Source organism: Hyperolius riggenbachi, chromosome 11, assembly GCF_040937935.1.
Source record: "Hyperolius riggenbachi isolate aHypRig1 chromosome 11, aHypRig1.pri, whole genome shotgun sequence".
Lineage (NCBI taxonomy): Eukaryota > Metazoa > Chordata > Amphibia > Anura > Hyperoliidae > Hyperolius > Hyperolius riggenbachi.
Genome location: NC_090656.1, coordinates 153,109,662 through 153,130,084, shown reverse-complemented (window position 1 = coordinate 153,130,084; position 20,423 = coordinate 153,109,662). Strand labels below are relative to the sequence as shown.

Genomic DNA, 20,423 nt, shown 5'->3' with positions numbered 1-20,423 from the left:
CATCCAGCTAGTCCTTTCAGATCTGACTTTAACCATTTCAGCCGCCCAGACGTGAAGCTCACGTCCGGGCGGCTGCTCCGCTGCACTCCCCCGCACGCGATCGCGCCCCCGTGTCCCCCGGTAGCCCTGGGATCAGTGAAAGGGAACATGGTTCCCGATCCCTGTTCCCCGCAGAAAAACGGAAGCGCTCACCCGTGAGGCTTCAGTTCTTCTGCCCGGAAGAATTTCCGCATCCCTCTTGTACTTCCGCTTAGCGAGAAGTACAAGGAGGGAAACCAAAAATGAAGGTGGCCATCTTGTGGCCAAATAGTAAAACTACATCTACACTTTTTTTACTTTACAAATTACTCATATAGCAACATTAAAAATTGACTTTTTATGTCCCACACCAAAATATTCCCCAAATAAAATTTGTAATGGAAAAAAAAAAATTACAATTAAAAAAAAAAAAAAAAAAAAAAAAACAAAACATAAATAGTTCTCTAAGGGTCTGAAATTTTTAAATATGCATTTGAAGGGGGTATGCTACAAACATTTTTTTAAATTATAAGATTGTAAATAGTGATGGGCACAAAACGGAAACAATGCACCTTTATTTCCAAATAAAATATTGGCGCCATACATTGTGTTTTGGACAAAATTTAAATGGTATAATAACCGAGACGTACGGGCAAATAAAATACATAGGTTTTAATTATGGTAGCATGGATTATTTGAAAGCTATAATGGCCGAAAACTGAGAAATGAATTTTTTCCATTTTTTTCTTATTAATCCTGTAAAAATGCATTTACAGTAAAGTGGCTCTTAGCTAAATGTACCACCCACAGAAAGCCTAATTAGTGGCGGAAAAAAACAAGATATAGATCAATAAATTGTGATAAGTAGTGATAAAGTTATTAGCGAATGAATGGGAGGTGAAAATTGCTTCGATGCATAAGGTGAAATGGTTAGTCTGAAACACCTGATCTGCTGCATGCTTGTTCAGGGGCTATGGCTAATAGTATTAGAGGCAGAGGATCAGCAGGGCTGCTAGGCAACTGGTATTGATTAAAAGCAAATAAATATGGCAGCCTCCTTTTCAGACGGCGCTTGTCTGTGAGTGAATGTGTGGTTTTGGATGGGAAATAGTGCATTGGTTGGATTGTAAAGAATCAATTGGTTTTACTTTTTATTCATATTTTTTCAGTTAAAGGATTGTTAATTAGATTGGCGCTTGATGATTCAGATTTGTATTTTTTTTTTTTTTGCTTGGAATTGGAACCTTGCTTCACCGTGCAGCTATATTAGGAAGTGTAATAGTGCCACCTATTGTTAATTTTATATGGTTATTAAAAGTTGTTTTAGACCTGCAGTATCCTCCAGACTTAGGTTATCTTTTGTGTATTTATATTTACAACTAGTACAGCATAATATGGGTCTGGTACTGTGGTTGAATTCTAGTTTAAATGATAACATTCAGCTTTTTTTCTCTTAGCTTAAACACAAATGCACACACCTAATGCTCTGCACAGACAGCGATCCAGCTCCAATGTCTGTATTGTCGTGTGTACTGTATATTATGTACCCTTCTTTGTTTTTGTTTTCTCTATATAGTGCTGAAAGTATTAAAGGACCAGTTTTAGGGCCTTTTTTGCACTGCACAGCTAAATTGCAAAATCGCAAATCGCTAGTGATTTTTAAATCGCTAGGGTTGCTCCTTTATCATAGAAATCATGAGAAGTATTTTCCACTATAGTGATTCGATTTGTAAATCGCAAATTGCAATCGCTTTCTTGAGCGATTTTAAGAGGGATAATGCAATGCAAATGAAAAATCGCAATCGCATAACAAAATTAATGAAAAACCCCATTCACTGGTGATTTTGATGTGTGATTGCTAGTGGAAAAGGGCCCTAAATGCAATGTCTACCTTGTTTCAGATCTCCTGACTGTCATTTCCATATGTCATTGATAGGAAAGATCATCCTATTTGGAATACCAGAAGTTAACAAGAGAAATTGAACATTTGAGCCGTCTATATGTGGCCTATCAGTTTCTTTGTGCCGAAGAGACCAGAGTGCGCTGTGATGAGGAGCTAAAAGAGATGCAAGGAGCTATACTCAAGCTGCAGGAGACTATGGCAGAGAATGAAAGGAGGGTGAAAGAACTGGGCAAAGAAATATCAGAACTTGAAAAAAAGAGAGATAAGGTACGTCAGCTATGCGTTTCGGGACACCTTTTATTGCAGCAGTAGCTCTTACTGTATATTGGTATCACTCTTCAATATTGTAAGTTAGTGGCAATTGCTTTATCCCGATCTGTTTTGCAGGAAATTGGAGGGGCATTGCGGTCTCTGGAAGAAGGCCTTGCAGAGGCTCAGAGAGCTGATACAAAGGCCCAGAGTGCCTTGGATCTAGTAAAACAAAACGTGAAAGGAGAAGAAAAGAAGCGCAAGGATTTGGTAAAGACCATGGAAGAGGTAAGGTATTCCGATTTACTTGTTTATTATTGGATACAGTAGACCATAGATTTGTGCCTCTGATGGGATTATTCTGACTTCTTCAATAAAGGATGCCAAGACATTGACTAATAAAGAAAAAGAAGTGAAGAAGATCACAGACAGCTTGAGCTCCTTGCAGGAAGCCAGTCAGAAGGATGCAGAGGCCCTTACTGCCGCTCAGCAACATTTTAATGCCGTATCTGCTGGGCTGTCCAGTAATGATGATGGCGAGGAAGCCACTCTTGCTGGACAGATGATGACTTGCAAAAATGATATGAGCAAAGCAGAAACCGAGGCCAAACAGGTACTGTGTTTCATAATCCTCTCCTTTACTGTTTAAAAGGAAAAAATGCAGAAAGTGTTAGAGGGAACTGTAGTGAAAACAACCTAATAAAATGTGTTTTTTTTGTTTTTTTTACACAATATTAATTTATACATTATTTAGTCAGGGTTTGCCCATTTTTAAAGTATTTTCTCACCCTGATTTACATTCTTAAGCTTATCACAGGTGGTGACATCTTAAGTCCTGCGTGGTGATCTCTGCTGAATGTTTGTTACTGAGGGCTCTAAATCCAGTAGAAAATTTACCTGTTCTCCCAGTAGTGGGGGGGGGGGGGGGCATTCCACATCAGCCTAGGCTAAACATCACTAGGACAGCAGGGTTACGTGCAGTATATAGATATAGGAAGTGGTTCTAATGCTTAAACCAGGAAAATTACTCTGTAAATGTGGGTATCTTGAACAATTTATTGCAATCTTCTATGTGTCACTACAGTTCCTCTTTAACATGAAAACAGTGTAATTTTTTTCTCCATTATAATTAGATGGGTCTGAAAACACATTTCTGACCTAATCAAAATTAGGGGTTTATTTGAATTTGCAATATTGTTCACTGTACTCCAGGGCCAGTTGCATTAAATTTTTACTACATTTGGGTGTAGACCTGTTTATAATTATTCCCATAAAACGTTATCGCTTTTGAAACTGATACCAAAGGCAGGTAGGAGCTTTTCCAAGGTGCAGAATCTAAATAGCCATTGGCTTTCACAAGAGCATCCCACAAAAGTCAGTTGATTTGCTACTTCTAGTGGGCAGTGGACTAGCTTGCTACAAGTGACCAACAGGTCACATAACCTGAGATTGCCCCAACAGGCAGGGGGTTTGCAGGCTATGTTGGCCTCCTGTCTTTTTCTTTGTTTTTTTTCCTATCTAGTGCAGCGCTGTACAAGGGACACTTGCCTGTCCCTCAGCGGCTAGGAATCAAAGCCCTCTCATAGGCTGATGCCTATGAGAGGTGGAGAAGAGGACAGATTGCCATCCTATTCAATTGAGGACAGTGCAGGGGGGTGGGAAGGGGACGGAGGAGGGAGGGAAAATCAAGCACTGAAGAGCCCGCTTAAAACAAAATTCAAAGGACCGTAGATAGGCCTGAAAGATAAATCGAATTTAAACCGAAATCGCAATCACGTCATTTCTACATGGGTGAAGTTCGAAAAAGCTGCTTCACACTTCCCCAAAGTCCCGGGACGTGTGGCCCGCTGCGTTGGACATATCTTCCGCACGAGTCCAACGCTGTCTGTCCTCTATCGCCATCTGCCGACTCTTGTGCTTGGCAAAACGCAAGTACAGCAAGTATGTCACATGACATACAGGAAGTATTCCGTGTAGGAGGCGAAATGGATAGACTGGCATCGCTGGACTCGTGCTGGAAGCTACGTCCAGCACTGATGCAGCTTGGGGGACAGAGGAGGCACAGAGGGGGACACAGAGAGAAACAGAGCGGGCACAGAGACACAAAGGTGGAAAGGGAGAAACCCAGAGGAGGCATAAAGAGGCAAAGGGGGAACAAAGAGAGACGGGGGACAGAGGAGGAACAAACAAGCACAGATGGGGAACAAAGCTTCATTTGAAGGAAATCGTGAATCGCATTGAAATCGCAATTTCTGACAGAAATTGGGGGGGGGGGGTGATGGGGGTTGGGTTGTAAGCCTGTGGTCCTGCAGTGGTTAAAAGAATAGTAGTGATACACGTTTTTATCTTTTTTTTTTTTTTTTTTTTTACTGCATATGATTGAAAATTTGCATTTATTACAATGCACATTTTTTTTGGTGCATTGAACATCTTTATTTATTTCAATGAATATATTTAAAGCACCTAGTTGAGGCCTATAGCTCAATTTCTTGTCATGGCGACAGTACGGTTTTGCTGCGGAAAGAAACCAGGGTATCAAACTCCTATGCATAATTCAGTGACAGTGATGACATACGACATATGTTTGTGCTGTGGAAGCAACTTCCATGCTGCTAGGTTTTTTTTGTTGTTGTTTTTTTTAGCAAAAATAGTTGCGCAATGCCAAAACATTGAGTGCTGCTAATTTCATAATTATTAGCATTCATATTAAGAGTGATGCGCTTAGAGCTTTAACACAGTTTTCCGTCCGTAGTCGTGCACCCTAGCAGAAGAGGTTATAGGTGCTTTTCTAGCTCCAATCAGAGAAGTGCCTATGACCTTCTGCTAGGGGCGGGGCTACAGACAGAAGCCGGACATTGGGAAACCTTTTGAGTATGTTAAACTTAAAGAGAAACATTTGGCCCGCCATTTTTCAGCCATTTGTATACTTTGAATTAGAGTGCAAACTCATCCAGAATTATTGCATGTGTTGCACTTAGCCCTAATTGCAATCGCGCTACTTGCATGGGCGTCCGCAGAAAATTTTCCAGGGGGGCAAAAGGGGGAAGAAATAGCGCGGCAAATGGGGCCACGTTGTGCGTAGCATGCCGAAAAATGGGGTTACATTGTGCGAAAAAATGGTTGTGGTCATGGACCAGAATGTGGGTGTGGTCACGGGTGGAGACAAATTTACATGAACTTGGCACTGGTGGGACATTAGATTAGGACAGTGGTGGCTAACCTTTTGGAGGCCGAGTGCCCAAACTGCAACCCAAAAGTCACTTATCGCAAAGTGCCAACAGCAATTTAACCCTCCTGGCGGTCTATTAAAAACCGCCAGGGGGCAGCGCAGCAGTTTTTTTTTTTTTTTTTTAAATCATGTAGCGCCGGCGATCGGTGTGCACACGCAGCTAGCAAAGTGCAAAAAAAAAATTATGCAAATCGGCCCAGCAGGGCCTGAGAAATCCTCCTGCGCGGCTTACCCCGAACGTACTCCCAGGAGGGTTAAACTAAATACAAATGTTTTAACTCCTACATGAACATTATGGAAAATCCAAGTTGAAAATAAACTGTGAAGATAAACCATTTCATTCTCCTGAAAAATTTACTCACTTTTTTTAAAACCTCCCAGTTTTATTTTCTGTTTTAAAAAGCTAAAAAAAGTAGGTTTAATGCTATTGTCTCATATGATGATGATTCAGCTTTTCCCATAGTCTCGCAGTTAGCAATCATGTGCCCCCAACAAGACACAGTTAGCAATCATGTGCCCCCAACAAGACAAATTCAGCAATCATGAGGCCCCCAACAAGACAAATTCAGTAACCATGAGGCCCCCAACAAGACAAATTCAGCAGTCATGAGGAACATAAATAGACAGCATTTTGCATAAATAGGCAGAATGCCCCCTTAATATGGTAGACACCTCTCACCTGGCTTCTGAATTCTCCTCTACTGGCTGCTGTGCCTGGCAATACTGTTTTGGGCTGTATTGGGGATGATATGTGGGGCTGAAAGGCCTGGCAGTGATGCTGTGGCCTGGCTGGCGGTGATGCTGGACTGTGCTTGGCTGGTTGAAGTAAATGCTGGCCTGACTAGTGGTGATGCTGTGGCCTTTTTGACAGTGATTCTGGGCTGGTGGTGATGCTGGGATGGCTGGCCTGGATAGTTTAGGTATTGACAGGAGCCCCGCAGTTTAGGTAGTGACAGGAGCCCCGCAGTTTAGGTAGTGACAGGTGCCCCCCAGTTTAGGTAGTGACAGGTGCCCCCCAGTGTAGGTAGTGACAGGTGCCCCCCAGTGTAGGTAGTGACAGGTGCCCCCCAGTGTAGGTAGTGACAGGTGCCCCCCAGTGTAGGTAGTGACAGGTGCCCCCCAGTGTAGGTAGTGACAGGTGCCCCCCAGTTTAGGTAGTGACAGGGACCCACCTGTGTATGTAGTGACAGGGACACCCCTGTGTATGTAGAGACGGACCCCCCTGTGTATCTAGGGACAGGCGCCCCCCAGGTTAAGTAGGGACAGGCGCCCCCCAGGTTAGGTAGGGACAGGCGCCTCCTAGGTTAGGTAGGGACAGGCGCCCCCCCAGGTTAGGTAGGGACAGGCGCCCCCCAGGTTAGGTAGGGACAGGCGCCCCCCAGGTTAGGTAGGGACAGGCGCCCCCCAGGTTAGGTAGGGACAGGCGCCCCCCAGGTTAGGTAGCGACAGGCGCCCCCCAGGTTAGGTAGCGACAGGCGCTCCCCAGGTTAGGTAGCGACAGGCGCTCCCCAGGTTAGGTAGGGACAGGCGCCCCCCAGGTTAGGTAGCGACAGGCGCTCCCCAGGTTAGGTAGCGACAGGTGCCCCTCGCTCACCATCGACCCAGCAGCCTTCCCCCCTGGTCGTCCCCGCTGTCAGGCAGGAGCAACCCAGAGTCAGACCTCGGTATCAGCCGGCGACCAGTTAGTGCGGGCGCACGGTACTCGTGAACACCACGCTGCATATGCGGAAGTGATGTCCCCCCGCATATCAGTGCGGTGTCCACTAGGTCCTAGCATCAGCGCTAGTGGTCGCCGGCTGATCGGAGGTCTGACTCTGTTCCTGCCTTGCAGCGGGGACGGCCGGGGGGTGGGGGCACATGCCCCAATTTGCCCAACGTGCGGACGGCCATGGCTACTTGCATTAGAGAGTGACCGCGGCCAGAATAGTGCAATCGCACTACTGAATTCCCAACCATTGGAATACATTGGAAAAAACGTTTTTTGGGGATCGCCAGCAATTGTCACCTGTGACCAAGGCAGAAACGGAGGAAAAACTGCTTCACTTCAAGGTAATCCAAATCACTTGAATAGGAGGTGAGGAGAGATTTTGTCAGCAGACACAGTACAGTAAAATACTAGCAGAAGTTTTAAGCCCAATCTACATGATACGATTCTTTGTGCGATTCGATTACGATTCTATTTACGATCCGATTAAATCCGAAAATTAAACCTTCCCCACTTCACTATAAAAGATTGTGGCATTGCTATCTGTATTCCCTCTGCATCTTACTTGTCATTGCTGCCTATGTCTCTCAGCATGAACATGTTAAAATAATAGTGACTAGCCGACCTTCGGCGTAGCATACGGCGAGCTGGAGGGGTTAGCGGGCAGGAAGAGGGGGTATTGGGCACACCTGGGTCCCTCATCTGCGCTCTAGCTTAAGTTCAGCAGCAGCAGCCGCTATTAGTAAGAGGCAGCGGGCGGGGATGACTCACCTCTTCCGCGTTCCAGCATGCGTTCCACTGTCGTCACTTCCTTTAATGCCGCCCACTGTATTGTAAGTGGACGGCATTGCAGGAAGTGGCGACAGAGGAACGCACGCTGGAACGCGGAAGAGGCGAGTCATCCCCGCCCACTGTCTCTTACTAATAGCGGCGGCTGCTGCTGAACTTCAGCTAGAGGGTGGAGTGCAGATTGGGACCCAGGTGAGGGAGGGGGGGGGGGGGTCCGACCCACCCCCCTCCCCGCTGCTGTGCCCAATACCCCCTTCCTGTCCGCTACCCCCTCCAGCTCGGCTGCAAGTGTAGGACCGCCCCTGGGGGCAGGGCGCTACTTCTTGCTTGGACAGGCCCCTTCTTCTTGCTTGGACCGACCCCTTCTTCTTGCTTGGACCGACCCTGGGGGCAGGGCGCTACTTCTTCTTCTTTCTTGAAGGTTGAGGCACTTACTCTATTGTGTATATATAGATAGGTTTTTTTGTTTCTGTTAAACCACTATCTCTTCTCAAACTGAGGAGGGGAAAGTTTTGGCTGGGAATACTTTAAGGCTGGCTGAAATGTCAGCGTTGACAGATGTTAATGAAGTTTGCTGGTCTTGTACAGGCTCAAATGAAGCTGAAACATGCACAGCAAGAGTTAAAGACCAAACAAACTGAGGTAAAGAATATGGACAGCGGCTACAAGAAAGACAATGAGGCTTTTGAAGCCGTAAAGAAAAACAAAGAGAAACTTGAAGCGGAAATTAAGAAGCTTAATTATGAAGGTATACATGCCCTTTTTTTATTTGCTGATTTTTTTTTTTATTTTTTTTTTTTTACTAGTACCCTGTATAGACTGTAATGTGACATGATTTGTTTCTGTAGATGGAAAGGAAGAACAGCTTTTGGAAAAGCGTAGAGAGCTTTCCCGAAATGTTGGGCGCCTTAGAGAAACCTATGAGTCGCTGATGGCACGTTACTCCAGCCTGCACTTTGAATACAGGTAAGAGTCTATGCTAGTGTTTCTCAAACCTGTCCTCGTGACTCCCCAATGGTGCATGTTTTGCATCCAACCTAACCTATGCACAGGTGGGGTAAAAAGTGTCTCAGCTACATGGAATCCACATAGCTGAGATACTAATTACCCCACCTGTGCATAGGTGAGGTTGCCTGCAAAACATGAACGAGGACAGGTTTGAGAAACACTGGTCTATGCACTTTTCTGATAAAACATGAACTAACTTTTATGCTCCTAATGCTTGGCCCGCAGTATATATATATATATATATATATATATATATATATATATATATATATATATATATATATATATATATAAATATTTTAGTGCCCACTTTATTTCATATTACTTTATGCTTCACGTGTATCTCAGACCTCCTACACAAACACAATGTGCATGTGCTTCTTGTTCATAACTTCCTATGTATGGCTGCAACAAATTTCCATGGGCTCTCCACATTCTGTGCAATTCTCCTCCTTGCTCTTCCCCAAACTTTTAATATGTTAAAAGGACCACTATAAACTTAAAATTTTAAAATGCATACATATAAAATAAAGATTTCTCCCAGCGTTAAATGCACTATAAATTACTTTTTTTGCTATGGCACTGTCACTTACAGTAGGCAGTGGAAAACTGACAGATCTTTCAGATTTTTATTTACAAAAGCACTTACCAAATGGCCATTGCTCAGTCCAACTGCCAAAATAGTGTGCAAACAAGTAGGGAGGCTGGCCCTCATCTTGGTATAGATCCTTTTCACGAAGGGCTTTTGTAAAGAAAATACTTAGAATCTACCACGTGGAGATGGACTAGTCCATAACCTGTCAAATCTGTTAATTGTTTACTGCCTACTGTAAGCGACAGCAACATAGGAGAAAAGTAATTTATAGTTCATTTCTAAAATCTATGATATATGGTGGTGGTGATTTTCTTGTATTTTTGTCTTGCAGAGATCCAGAAAAGAACTGGGATAAGAACCGCGTGAAGGGTCTTGTTGCAACTTTGATCACTGTAAAAGACATTTCTAATTCAACTGCTTTAGAAGTTGTGGCAGGAGGGCGACTGTACAATGTTGTTGTAGATACTGAAGTAAGTGCTTCCTCAACTACAAATTTACAAGATATTGGTCATTTTCACAAAGGCTGTTGTGGGTATGGGAGTTGTCATTGCTGTATTCAGTTGTACCAGGTGAAGGGTTTGTACACACAATACAATATGATCGGTCAATTGTACCACCGCCACATACTGTGAGGGCCAACAGGATCTGAATACTATGAGCAGTTTGTGTTGCTAAGATCTCGTACTACATGGAAGTAGTAAAATTGGTCAGTAGTTGGCCAGTAAAAATTTAATGGTGTGTGCATGGTATGAAATGGCTAATAACTAGCACATTAGGAATTAAAGTGTAACTACAATAAAACACACAATAACATTTTAAAGGGATTTTAATTTGACACGGAGACAGTTTATGCACAAAACTGCAGTGCAGAGATTTGTTTGCACCATATAACCGCAGACATGTGGCAGGGCTAGTCCAGTTTCAGGGGCCCAATGCTGGCAGTAGATGCAGATATATCCTACACAAACAAGGGGTAAAACCTCAATTGGGAAGAATGGCAGTTTTGAAAATGTTCCCTTTTTGTTTTTATATACTCTTCTTCACAAGTTTATCGCCATGCATTTATCTCCGTATTTATCAACAGTTGGACTGTGTGGTTTTCTCGGGACATAGGTTTTCTGTAATTATTCTTAAAGAAATTTAAAAAAAAAAGACAATATTGCTGGTCTATTTAAAAAAAAAAAAGAGACCAGGAAGGCTGTGTGTTTAGAAACCGGTGCAACTATTGGGTGAAATATTCTATGTTCTACACTAAAATAGTGGCTTGTACTCCCTTTTGCCTAATCATCTCATTTAATGATGCTGTGTATTACGGTTAATATTTACCTTTTCAGAGATAAAACTGGGGATGTAGATGTACAAGTTCCTCTGAGGCTCATACTGTAAAAGAAAAAAATAACTATTTTTCACCGTTCCCCATTTAAAATTCAAAAATAAACTGCACTAATTTTGTCTTTTTTTTTGTTTCAGATTTCTTTACCTATGGCAATACTGTAAAAATGTAAATTATGCTTTTCTAGCAATATTTCTGAAATTTGGTGACCTTTTCAGATTATCTCCACTTTTATAAATCGGGAGATGGAACATGGTGAAAAATAATAAACACAATTGTTTTAGCAGTATTGCATACATCTAATTTTATATATAGGCCCCTATGTATACAGTAATCTGAATGGTGAACCTACTAGATCTCCTGCTAAAGGGCCTGAGGACCCAAACCTCACAAGTTGCTTATCATGGGGGACTGTAAGCAGAATACCTTTTGTGCTGCTTCACCCACCATGTCATACATAACGGAGAAGTAGTAAGTCACTCAGATGACTAGCATGAGGTGACAACAAAATAAACTCACTAACAAAATGTTCCAGTGTTAATGAATAATTATTCATATTTAACTTGCCATTTTGTCTTTTGGAACACTTCAGGTCACAGGTAAAAAACTGTTGGAAAAGGGAGAGCTAAAGCGGAGACTCACAATTATTCCACTTAACAAAATTTCAGCTCGCCGTTTAGGAAATGATACAGTTAATGTGGCCAAAAACTTGGTAAGTGTCAGCCTGCTTAGTTGATCTATGGGAAGGACACCTTAACAAATATGCTTTTTTATGTAGGAATGGGAATCTGTAGGAAAGCTTTTATATAACCAGTCCAAAAAAACCTAGCATTTGTTTAATTTAAACAAAAGTTTGCTTTCTTAAAACAGAAAGAATTTGCGATAATTCAGGTTGGAGTGAGTTTGAGATGTCTCCCAGTGCATCACTGCTGAATATATGCAAATTAACCATTGTACCCTTAGAAGCTAAACACACCTCCAGAACCGCTGGAATGCAATGATGTGTCAGCTTGTTAATTTGTACAGAGCCATAATAATCCAACATGCATACAGACTGTTTCGGATTGTTTGATCCTCATCAGTGCATGGCATGGATTAGTTTGGCTCTATGCAGTAGGGCTTGTAACACCGAGAGGGACAGACTAACTTGTTTAATTTAAGCTGTTAAAGGGAACCAAAAGTGAGAGTGATATGGAGGCTGCCATATTTATTTCCTTTTAAACAATGCAAGTTGCCTGCCTTTTCCCCCTTATCCTGTGTTTCTAATACTTTTACCTATAGACTTCAACAAGCATGCATAAGATCAGGTGCTCTGACTCATATCTGACTGGATTAGCGGCATGCTTGTTCAAGGATTGTGACTCCGGCACTACCTATGCCACAAGGTCAACTTAACTGCCAGGCAGCTGGTATTGTTTAAAAGGAAATAAATATGGCAGCCTACATATCTTTCACTTTGTGTATACTTCAAGGCAGTGGTCCTCAAACTAAGGCCCGCAGGCCGAATATGGCCCGAGACATTTTTACTGGCCCCCCACACACAAAATGTAATGCTTATAGATGCGGTTAGCTACATCTTTAAATATTGGTGATCCGCATATAGAATAACAGTGCTGGCACCTCCCATCCACATGGAAGCCAGAAAGCAGTAATTTGCTGTTTTCCAATCAAATTCCATATCAGGTGACACTGTTGTCTAATTGGACTGCAGGTTGTCACCTGGATATGCTTCACTGTCTGGCCTGCAAAGGTTTCTACATCAATTTATGTATACTCTGGGCCCCCCAGCAGTCTGAAGTATGTTGACCCGGCCCTCGACCCAAAGCGTTTGGGGACCCCTGCTTTAAGGAAAGGGGAATTGTAATCTTCTGTATCCTATTTGAAAAGGAAATGGGAATCATTTTAATCTGATATTTAGAAAAGGGTTTGTTTGTTTGTTTGTTTTTCCCCAAAATGTTGATCATCCTTAACAATTCTATTGACTGCTAGTTGGTGTACAATATGATCAATATAAGCTAAAAGATGTTTAACTTATGCAAGCTATAGCTATTTTGATGGTTTGTACCTTATTTTGCTAGATAAATAAATACAGTCGACATTTAGTGACAACAGGAATAGATGCATCTACAAGAAAATGGGCAATCAGAAATTTGGGGAAAATGTGGACTACAGATGGGCTGCCAGAATACATATTGTGAACTCAAAATATTTTATTTTGCTGCTTATTATTTTACTGGTTAATTTATCTTTGTTGTGTTTGTACTTCATTTAATGTTGATGTTTAATTTTTTTGTACAATTCTATTTTTCTCAAAGATATGATGGAAAAAAAAAATGTACATCTTCGTCGCAAAAGTTGGGAATGATACTAATTGATCTTTAACGAACCAGCTTATTACTATACTACTATAATTACCATTTACAGCTCTAACATGAAGCTAAGCACTTTGTCAAAAAAGAAGAAACCGTGTATTATAGTACCGTATATTCCGGCGTATAAGACGACTTTTTGAACCCTGAAAATCTTCTGCAAAGTGGGGGGTCGTCTTATACGCCGGGTGTCAGGTGCGGGTTTCAGTATTTGTGCCAGGCAGAGCTTACCGTGGGCAGCAGCCTTGGCGGAAAGGTCCGCTCGTGTCCTGGGTCCTTCTACGTCCTCCACTGCCCCCCTGCATCATTCGTGTCCGTGTCCCGTGTTTGAAGATTCAAAGCTGCAATACAGTAACAAGCATCTTGCGAGCAGCTGCTCGCGTGTGTAACAGCAGCTTCCTGGTTCCGGGTCACCTGACTGGTGACATGTGCGTAGGAAGCGGAAGACACTGAACTGTGGAGCGCACGTCACCAGTCAGGTGACCCGGAACCAGGAAGCTGCCGTTACCCATGCGAGCGGCTGCTCGCAAGATGCTAGTTACTGTATTGCAGCTTTGAATCTTCAAACACGGGACACGGACATGAATGATGCAGGGGGACAGTGGAGGACATAGAAGGACCCAGGACACGAGCGGACCTTTCCGCCAAGGCTGCTGCCCACGGTAAGCTCTGCCTGGCACAAATACTGACACCCCACACCTGACGCCCAGTTCTAAAATCACACAGCCTGAACTTTTTTCCCTCCCCTGGATGACTGCAGCACCCAGTAATATACAAAGGGTGTATACAGGGGTGGGCCAGGAGGACAGAGGAGGCAGGTTGTGAAGAGGGGGTAGTCTTATATGGCGAGTATATGGCAAACTCTTTATTTTAACTGGAAAAGTTGGGCGGTCGTCTTATACGCCGGGTCGTCTTATACGCCGGAATATACGGTATTTGTAATTGGCTTTTTTTTGTTTATTAAGGTGGGCCCTGACAACGTGCACCTGGCTCTTACTCTGGTGGGTTATGATTCGGAGCTGCAAAAAGCTATGGAGTACGTCTTTGGATCTACGCTGGTGTGTGATTCAATGGACAATGCTAAGAAAGTGACCTTCGACAAAAGGATAATGACCAAAACTGTTACACTTGGTGGGGATACTTTTGATCCGCAAGGAACATTAAGTGGCGGTAAATGTCTTTTTTCATGTATAAGTAACTTAAATATCAAGCAAAAGATGTGGAGTTACAAGCTAGCTTGCATGATGTTTGTTTGACCTCCTATAGAACACATCAATATATGTGGAAATGTTATTTTGTAACCCAGTCTCTGTTTGGCAGGTGCTCGCTCTCAGGCCCCTTCTGTGCTATCGAAAATTCAGGAGATCAAAGATGTTCAGGATGATTTGAGATCTAAGGAGACCGAGCTTCAAAATGTGGAGAAAGAACTGGCTGCTCTGAAAAATACAGCTGAAAGGTACAGTGGTCACATTTGCTGGAACCCAGTATTATCTGCTCTGTTCAAATTATGCAGCTTGTGTAGGTGTGAACATTTAAGGCGCCCACTTATGATGCTATCTGGATTGTACAATATTGTCAAATCTTTGGGGGGAGGTGAACTGAGTGAATATACTCAGTCCTGTGTATTGAGTCCTCCATATTACATAGAAGGGGTAATATTGTACAATTAAGATTGTATCATGAGTTGGCAAACATTAATTTACTCTATATAACCTATTAAAAACAATTTGCAGTTTGCAGCGCAAGTTATCTTCAATTACTGCATAATATAGTATCTACCCTAAATATGGAGAATATGGTAAAGGGGATGTGGGTCTTCGACCCGATCATAAGTTACACAGTGAAGAGAAGAACAAGAAATCCCCCATTCAAAAATCAAGAAACTATATCACTTCTACAGCTGCATAATTCCACAATATTTAAAGAGTAACTGTCAGGCTGCAAAAGCTAATTTAAACCTCTATTCTCCTGTGTTAAACAGTTTAGAAGGAAGCCAAAAAGGCAATACTGAAGTTAAAAATCTCTTACTTTTGATGTGTGCTGAACAGCAAGGCTGTTAGACCCAAGCTCTTGAGAGGCCGCATACCATACTGCAAAGCATTCTGGGGCTGCTTTTTCCCACCTTGGGTCCTCCCCTCTGCTGCTAGTGAGAAGTTACAGGCTCATGTTACAACAGTGTGTAACGCAGTCCAGCTCACAGCACTGAAAAATCTCCGGGCAGAGTATACTGCATGAACCCGCTATTGTTCCTAGCCACATGGCTAATTAATATTCACTGCACAGTAGTGTTTTCCATTACGGATCATTTGTGTGAGTGGAATCATCAGGAAGCAGGGAGGACATGACGACAGAATTGGCTTCATAGGAGACAGACAAACATGGAACCTGCCATGAGCTGTCAGGAGCATCATTCTCTGCAAATACTATATAAAAATTCTGTGAAATCCAAACGTGGACAGTGAAATGCATATGTAATGTAAGTACAGCCAATCTTTAGCTACTGATATGTGTTTTTTTTCTGAGACCTTATACCTAACAGCTCCTCTTTAAGCCTGATTTATCATAAAATCTATTAAAACTAAAGTGTGGCCACAAGGTCCATAAGCCTCAAATACAGATGTACATGAAGGGGGTAAGCCATAAAATATACTTTTAAATATATTTTAAATATAAAAATAGTAATAGTTTAAAATTAAGTTCTGTATGGTTTCCAATGTGTGCTGTACTGGCCACCAAAATAGTAACACGGCATCAAAAATATCTAATAGACTGTGTAAATACATGCAGTGATGTGAGCCATTACAAGAAACATAAGAGGGTATGCATCAAATAGAAAGTGCAAATAGCAATCAAATGATCATGTATTGACTCATAAGGTACATAAATGACAGGTCTATTGTAAGAGATAATTTTACAAAAGGTGCTATTTGGAAAGTGCTATGTGCATATAGTTAGTGGGAAAAAAGAAAAAAGCAAATGAAACTAAGAAGTGTGCCCAGACAAAGTTCAGCCAATGAAAAGAACTAAAAATGGTAGCCCCAATAAGTGAAGAGTCTCCAAACAGGTTGGTAGTATTATGCGTTGGCCGCCACAATAATATGAAAGATTACCCCAGTAGTAAGATAAGCCACAAAATGGCCGAGCTAGTGCTCGTCGCGCTTAGCCCAACTATTTCCTTGGAAGTCTTGGTTTTAGATGAATTTTTTGATAAAACAGGCTTAAAGAGGAAGTGTCACGAACATCTTAAAACACATATAAAATAAAAAGTACATTTCTCCCAGAATAAAATGAGCCATAAATTAATTTTCTCCTATGTTACGGTCACTTATAGTAGGTAGTAGAAATCTGACATGGCCTAGCCCAAAACCTGCTGGTAATGTCAGATTTCTACTACCTATCTCTTCATGGGGGATTATCAGCATGGCCTTTATTCTTTATAAAAAACTTTCCCTGAAAATGATTAATACAAAGATGCTGTCCAGCCTCCCTGCTCGCTGCACACTATTTTGGCAGTTGGACAGAGCAACTGCCATTCACTAAGTGCTTTTAAAAAATAAAGAAAACCCTGAGAACCCCCCTATGAGAAGATGTGTCTGAAATCTGTCGGTAATGTCAGATTTCTACTACTTACTGTAAGTGACAGCAACATAGGAGAAAAGTAATTTATGGCTCATTTTACTCTGGGAGAAATGTGCTTCTTATTTGTATGTGTTTTACATTTTAAGATTTTCGCGACAGTTCCTCTTTAAATAAATGGTTGAATTACGCATCAGTTGGTGTGTTATTTCTTGATTTTTGTATTATGACTTTTTCTATTATTGGGTGGTGCAGGGAGTAAATAAAAGTAACATGATTCAAAAAACAAAACAAAAAAAAAACACTTGCATTGGAGTGGAGCACAGCATCCTAATGTCATCGGTAGAAGTTCCCAGGGTAAAGGGAAAATACAGCCAGCAACCTCAGCTGGCATGGTGTACTGGTTAAGGGCTCTGCCTCTGACATGGGAGACCTGGGTTCGAATCTCGGCTCTGCCTGTTCAGTAAGCCAGTAATTCAGTAAGGAGTTCATTGGGCAAGACTCCCTAACACTGCTACTGCCTACTGAGTGCGCTCTAGTGGCTGCCTCGCAAGCGCTTTGAGTCCGACAGGAGAAAGGCGCTATACAAATACTGCCATTATTATGTCCCAGGAAATGTTTACTCCATGGAATCTACAGCAAGACTACATGTGACTGGAGAGGAACAAACATAGACCATGTGATTTCAAATCGCTGCAAGAAGAGAGCATTTTGTGTCTGAGATCTGGATCAATTAGTGGAGGATAGATGTTCTAGTGATCTCTTGGGATTGTATAAACTTGTTTACACCTCTCGCTGTTACCACGGTAAGCTCTTGTAAAGGGAACCTGAAATGAGCTGCATACAGTACCATATTTATTTCCTTTTAACCACCCTGGCGTTCTATTAAATGCGCCAGGATGGATGCACAGCACTATTTTTTTGAATTTTTTTTTTTCTATCATGTAGCTAGCCTAGCGCTAGCTACATGATTCACCCCTCCCTTCCGCATCCCTCCCACCCTTCCGATTGCCGACGGCGCGTATTCCCATAAGGACGTCCCGTTCTGAACGAGATTTCCTTTAGGGCTTCCCCCTTCGCCATGGCGACGATCGTGATGACGTTGTGACGTCATTGGCAGTCCCGATCCACCCCTCAGCGCAGCCTGGCACTGATTGGCCAGGCTGCGCTCGGGGGGAGGGGGGCACTCTAACGCGGCGGGTAGCAGCGGGCAGCGGCGATCAGGTAAGACACGCAGTGTTTTTAAAAAAAAAAAGAAAATCGGCCCACCAGGTCCTGAGCGGCGCCCTCCAGCGGCTATGGACGAGCTGCCAAGGAGGTTAAACAATACCAGTTGCCTGGCAGTCCTGCTGATCATTCCAGCATTAGTAGTGTCTGACTCAAACCTGAAACAAAACGAAATGTCGGTCTCCATATCTCTCTCACTTCAGATTTCCTTTAGGAACATTGCAGTACAATTTTATAAGAAATACCAACAATCTCACAAGCCCCAAAGTGGCATCTTGAACTGTGGCTGGCTGACCTGATTCATTTGACTGCAGATGATCTCCCATGCAGACTCTCACCCTTCTTTCTAGGTATTCTCTTACATGGATCAGTGTTCCAGATACATTTGATTGCTCAATTTCAAGGGAAAGGCAACTTAATGAGAAAAAGTCCCTTTTTGCTATTTTGACTCCATGACCATTATTCAATTAACTTTTCTCCCGCTTTCTGCTTGGAGATCCTTTTTTTTTTTTTTCGTTAAAATATTTTTCACCTACATTATAGTGGTGTTTTTTTTTTCAATTGCAGTACGCTGAAAAGGTACTGCTCAAATTATTATTGAGGGTTTTCTTGCTTGTTGGTGGATAAAAGGCATATTATTGTTAAAATATAAAAATTTTATCTAGGAAAAAAAATGAAATTAATTAGGGCCAATATTCCTTAACCAGTTCGCATTCAGTCGTTTTTCGCTTCATGCATCCGAACAATGTTCACCTCCCATTCATTAGCCTATAACTTTATTACTACTTATCACAATGAACTGATCTATATCTTGTTTTTTCCGCCACCAATTAGGCTTTCTTTGGGGGGTACATTTTACTAAGAGCCACTTTACTGTAAATGCATTTTAAAAGGAAGAATAAGAAGAAAACGGAAACAAATCATTATTTCTCACTTTTCGGCAATTATAGTTTTAAAATAATACATGCCTCCATAATTAAAACCCACGTATTGTATATGCCCATTTGTCCCGTTTATTACACCATTTAAATTATGTCCCTATCACAATGTATGGCGACAATATTTTATTTGGAAATAAAAGTGCATTTTTTCCGTTTTGCATTCATCACTATTTACAAGCTTATAATAAAAATAAAAAAAAAAATATTTCATCTTTACATAGATATTTAAAAAGTTTAGACCCTTAGGTAAATATTTGTGTTTTGTTTTTTTTTAATTGTAATGTTTTTGTTTTTTTTTAATTAAACATTTTATGTGGGTATTTTTGGGAGGGTGGGATTGAAATTGTATTTTTTTTTGTAAATATATGTGTATTTTTATTTAACATTTAGATGTAGTTTACTTTTTGGCCACAAGATGGCAGCCATGAGTTGTTTACAGTGACGTCACTCTAAGCGTACCACGTACGCTTAGAGCGACATAGGAAGCAGAAAAAGCGTAGCTTCCGAGAGAAGCTGTCACTTTTTCTGCGGGGGAGAGGAATCAGTGATCGGGCACCATTGCCCGATTCACTGATTCACTGGCTAACAAACCGCTGGCCGGGAGCGCGCGTGCATGCGCGTGATCGGCCGCTTGGACGCGCAGGAGCGCACATGGCTTCCGGGACGTGAGTTTCACGTCCAGGAATGTCAAATAGTTAACAACCGAGCAGTGCACCATATAGCAGCTTTCGGTGGGTGGGGAGAGTTTGAAAATGGAGTGCTTGTTTGTTGGCCCTAAGTCTGTGTTTACTGAAAGTCCAAAGTTTGGTTAGCACACCATGTGCAAGTTAAAGGGGAACTTCAGCCTAAACAAACATACTGTCATCAAGTTACATTAGTTATGTTAATTAGAATAGATAGGTAATATAATCTCTTACCCACCCTGTTTTAAAAAAACAGGCAAATGTTTGTGATTCATGGGGGCTGCCATCTTTGTCATGGGGGCAGCCATCTTTTTGGTTGAAAAGAGGTGACAAGGAGCAGGAGACACAGTTCCAACGGTCCTGTGTCCTGATCACCCCTCCAAGCTGCACACGCTAGGCTTCAAATGTCAAATTCAAAATGTAAAAGAAAAAAAAATTGCACCAAAACAGCAGAACAAGAACAACAAAGTCAGAAATCCCATCATGCTTTGCACAGCATCAGGGGAAAAAAGCCCGGGCAGTTTTCTTCTGTGCAGCTAAAAATGAGGCATGTATAAGAGAAACAAAGTTCTGATGCTGTGAAACTGTTAAAGAAACACCAAGCCTTTTCAGTGCTGCTGAGTCGATTTTTAGTCCGGAGGTTCACTTTAAGGTTATTTATTCTTCAGTGCATTGGTCAAACACCAAATGACAATTGTTTATGGTGCCCGCAGGGTCGTCTTCACCAGAAAAGTGCAGTCATGCAAAGCTTTTCTATGTCTGCACTTTTCTGATGAAGGGGGCCCTATGTGGCCCCTT

General features: G+C 42.1%; 1 protein-coding gene across 3 annotated transcripts in view; it reads left to right on the top strand.

The window, feature by feature from the left end:
* Nucleotides 1-20,423, top strand: part of LOC137538933 (structural maintenance of chromosomes protein 2) — a 73,967-nt gene that overhangs the window by 29,701 nt on the left and 23,843 nt on the right. For all 3 annotated transcript variants that reach the window (XM_068261370.1, XM_068261371.1, XM_068261369.1), the window contains exons 8-16: nucleotides 1,955-2,188; nucleotides 2,309-2,458; nucleotides 2,550-2,783; nucleotides 8,482-8,641; nucleotides 8,742-8,859; nucleotides 9,828-9,966; nucleotides 11,422-11,541; nucleotides 14,164-14,368; nucleotides 14,519-14,654. In XM_068261370.1, coding sequence (XP_068117471.1) covers nucleotides 1,955-2,188; nucleotides 2,309-2,458; nucleotides 2,550-2,783; nucleotides 8,482-8,641; nucleotides 8,742-8,859; nucleotides 9,828-9,966; nucleotides 11,422-11,541; nucleotides 14,164-14,368; nucleotides 14,519-14,654 — 1,496 coding nt within the window. The remainder of the gene's footprint in view (nucleotides 1-1,954; nucleotides 2,189-2,308; nucleotides 2,459-2,549; nucleotides 2,784-8,481; nucleotides 8,642-8,741; nucleotides 8,860-9,827; nucleotides 9,967-11,421; nucleotides 11,542-14,163; nucleotides 14,369-14,518; nucleotides 14,655-20,423) is intronic.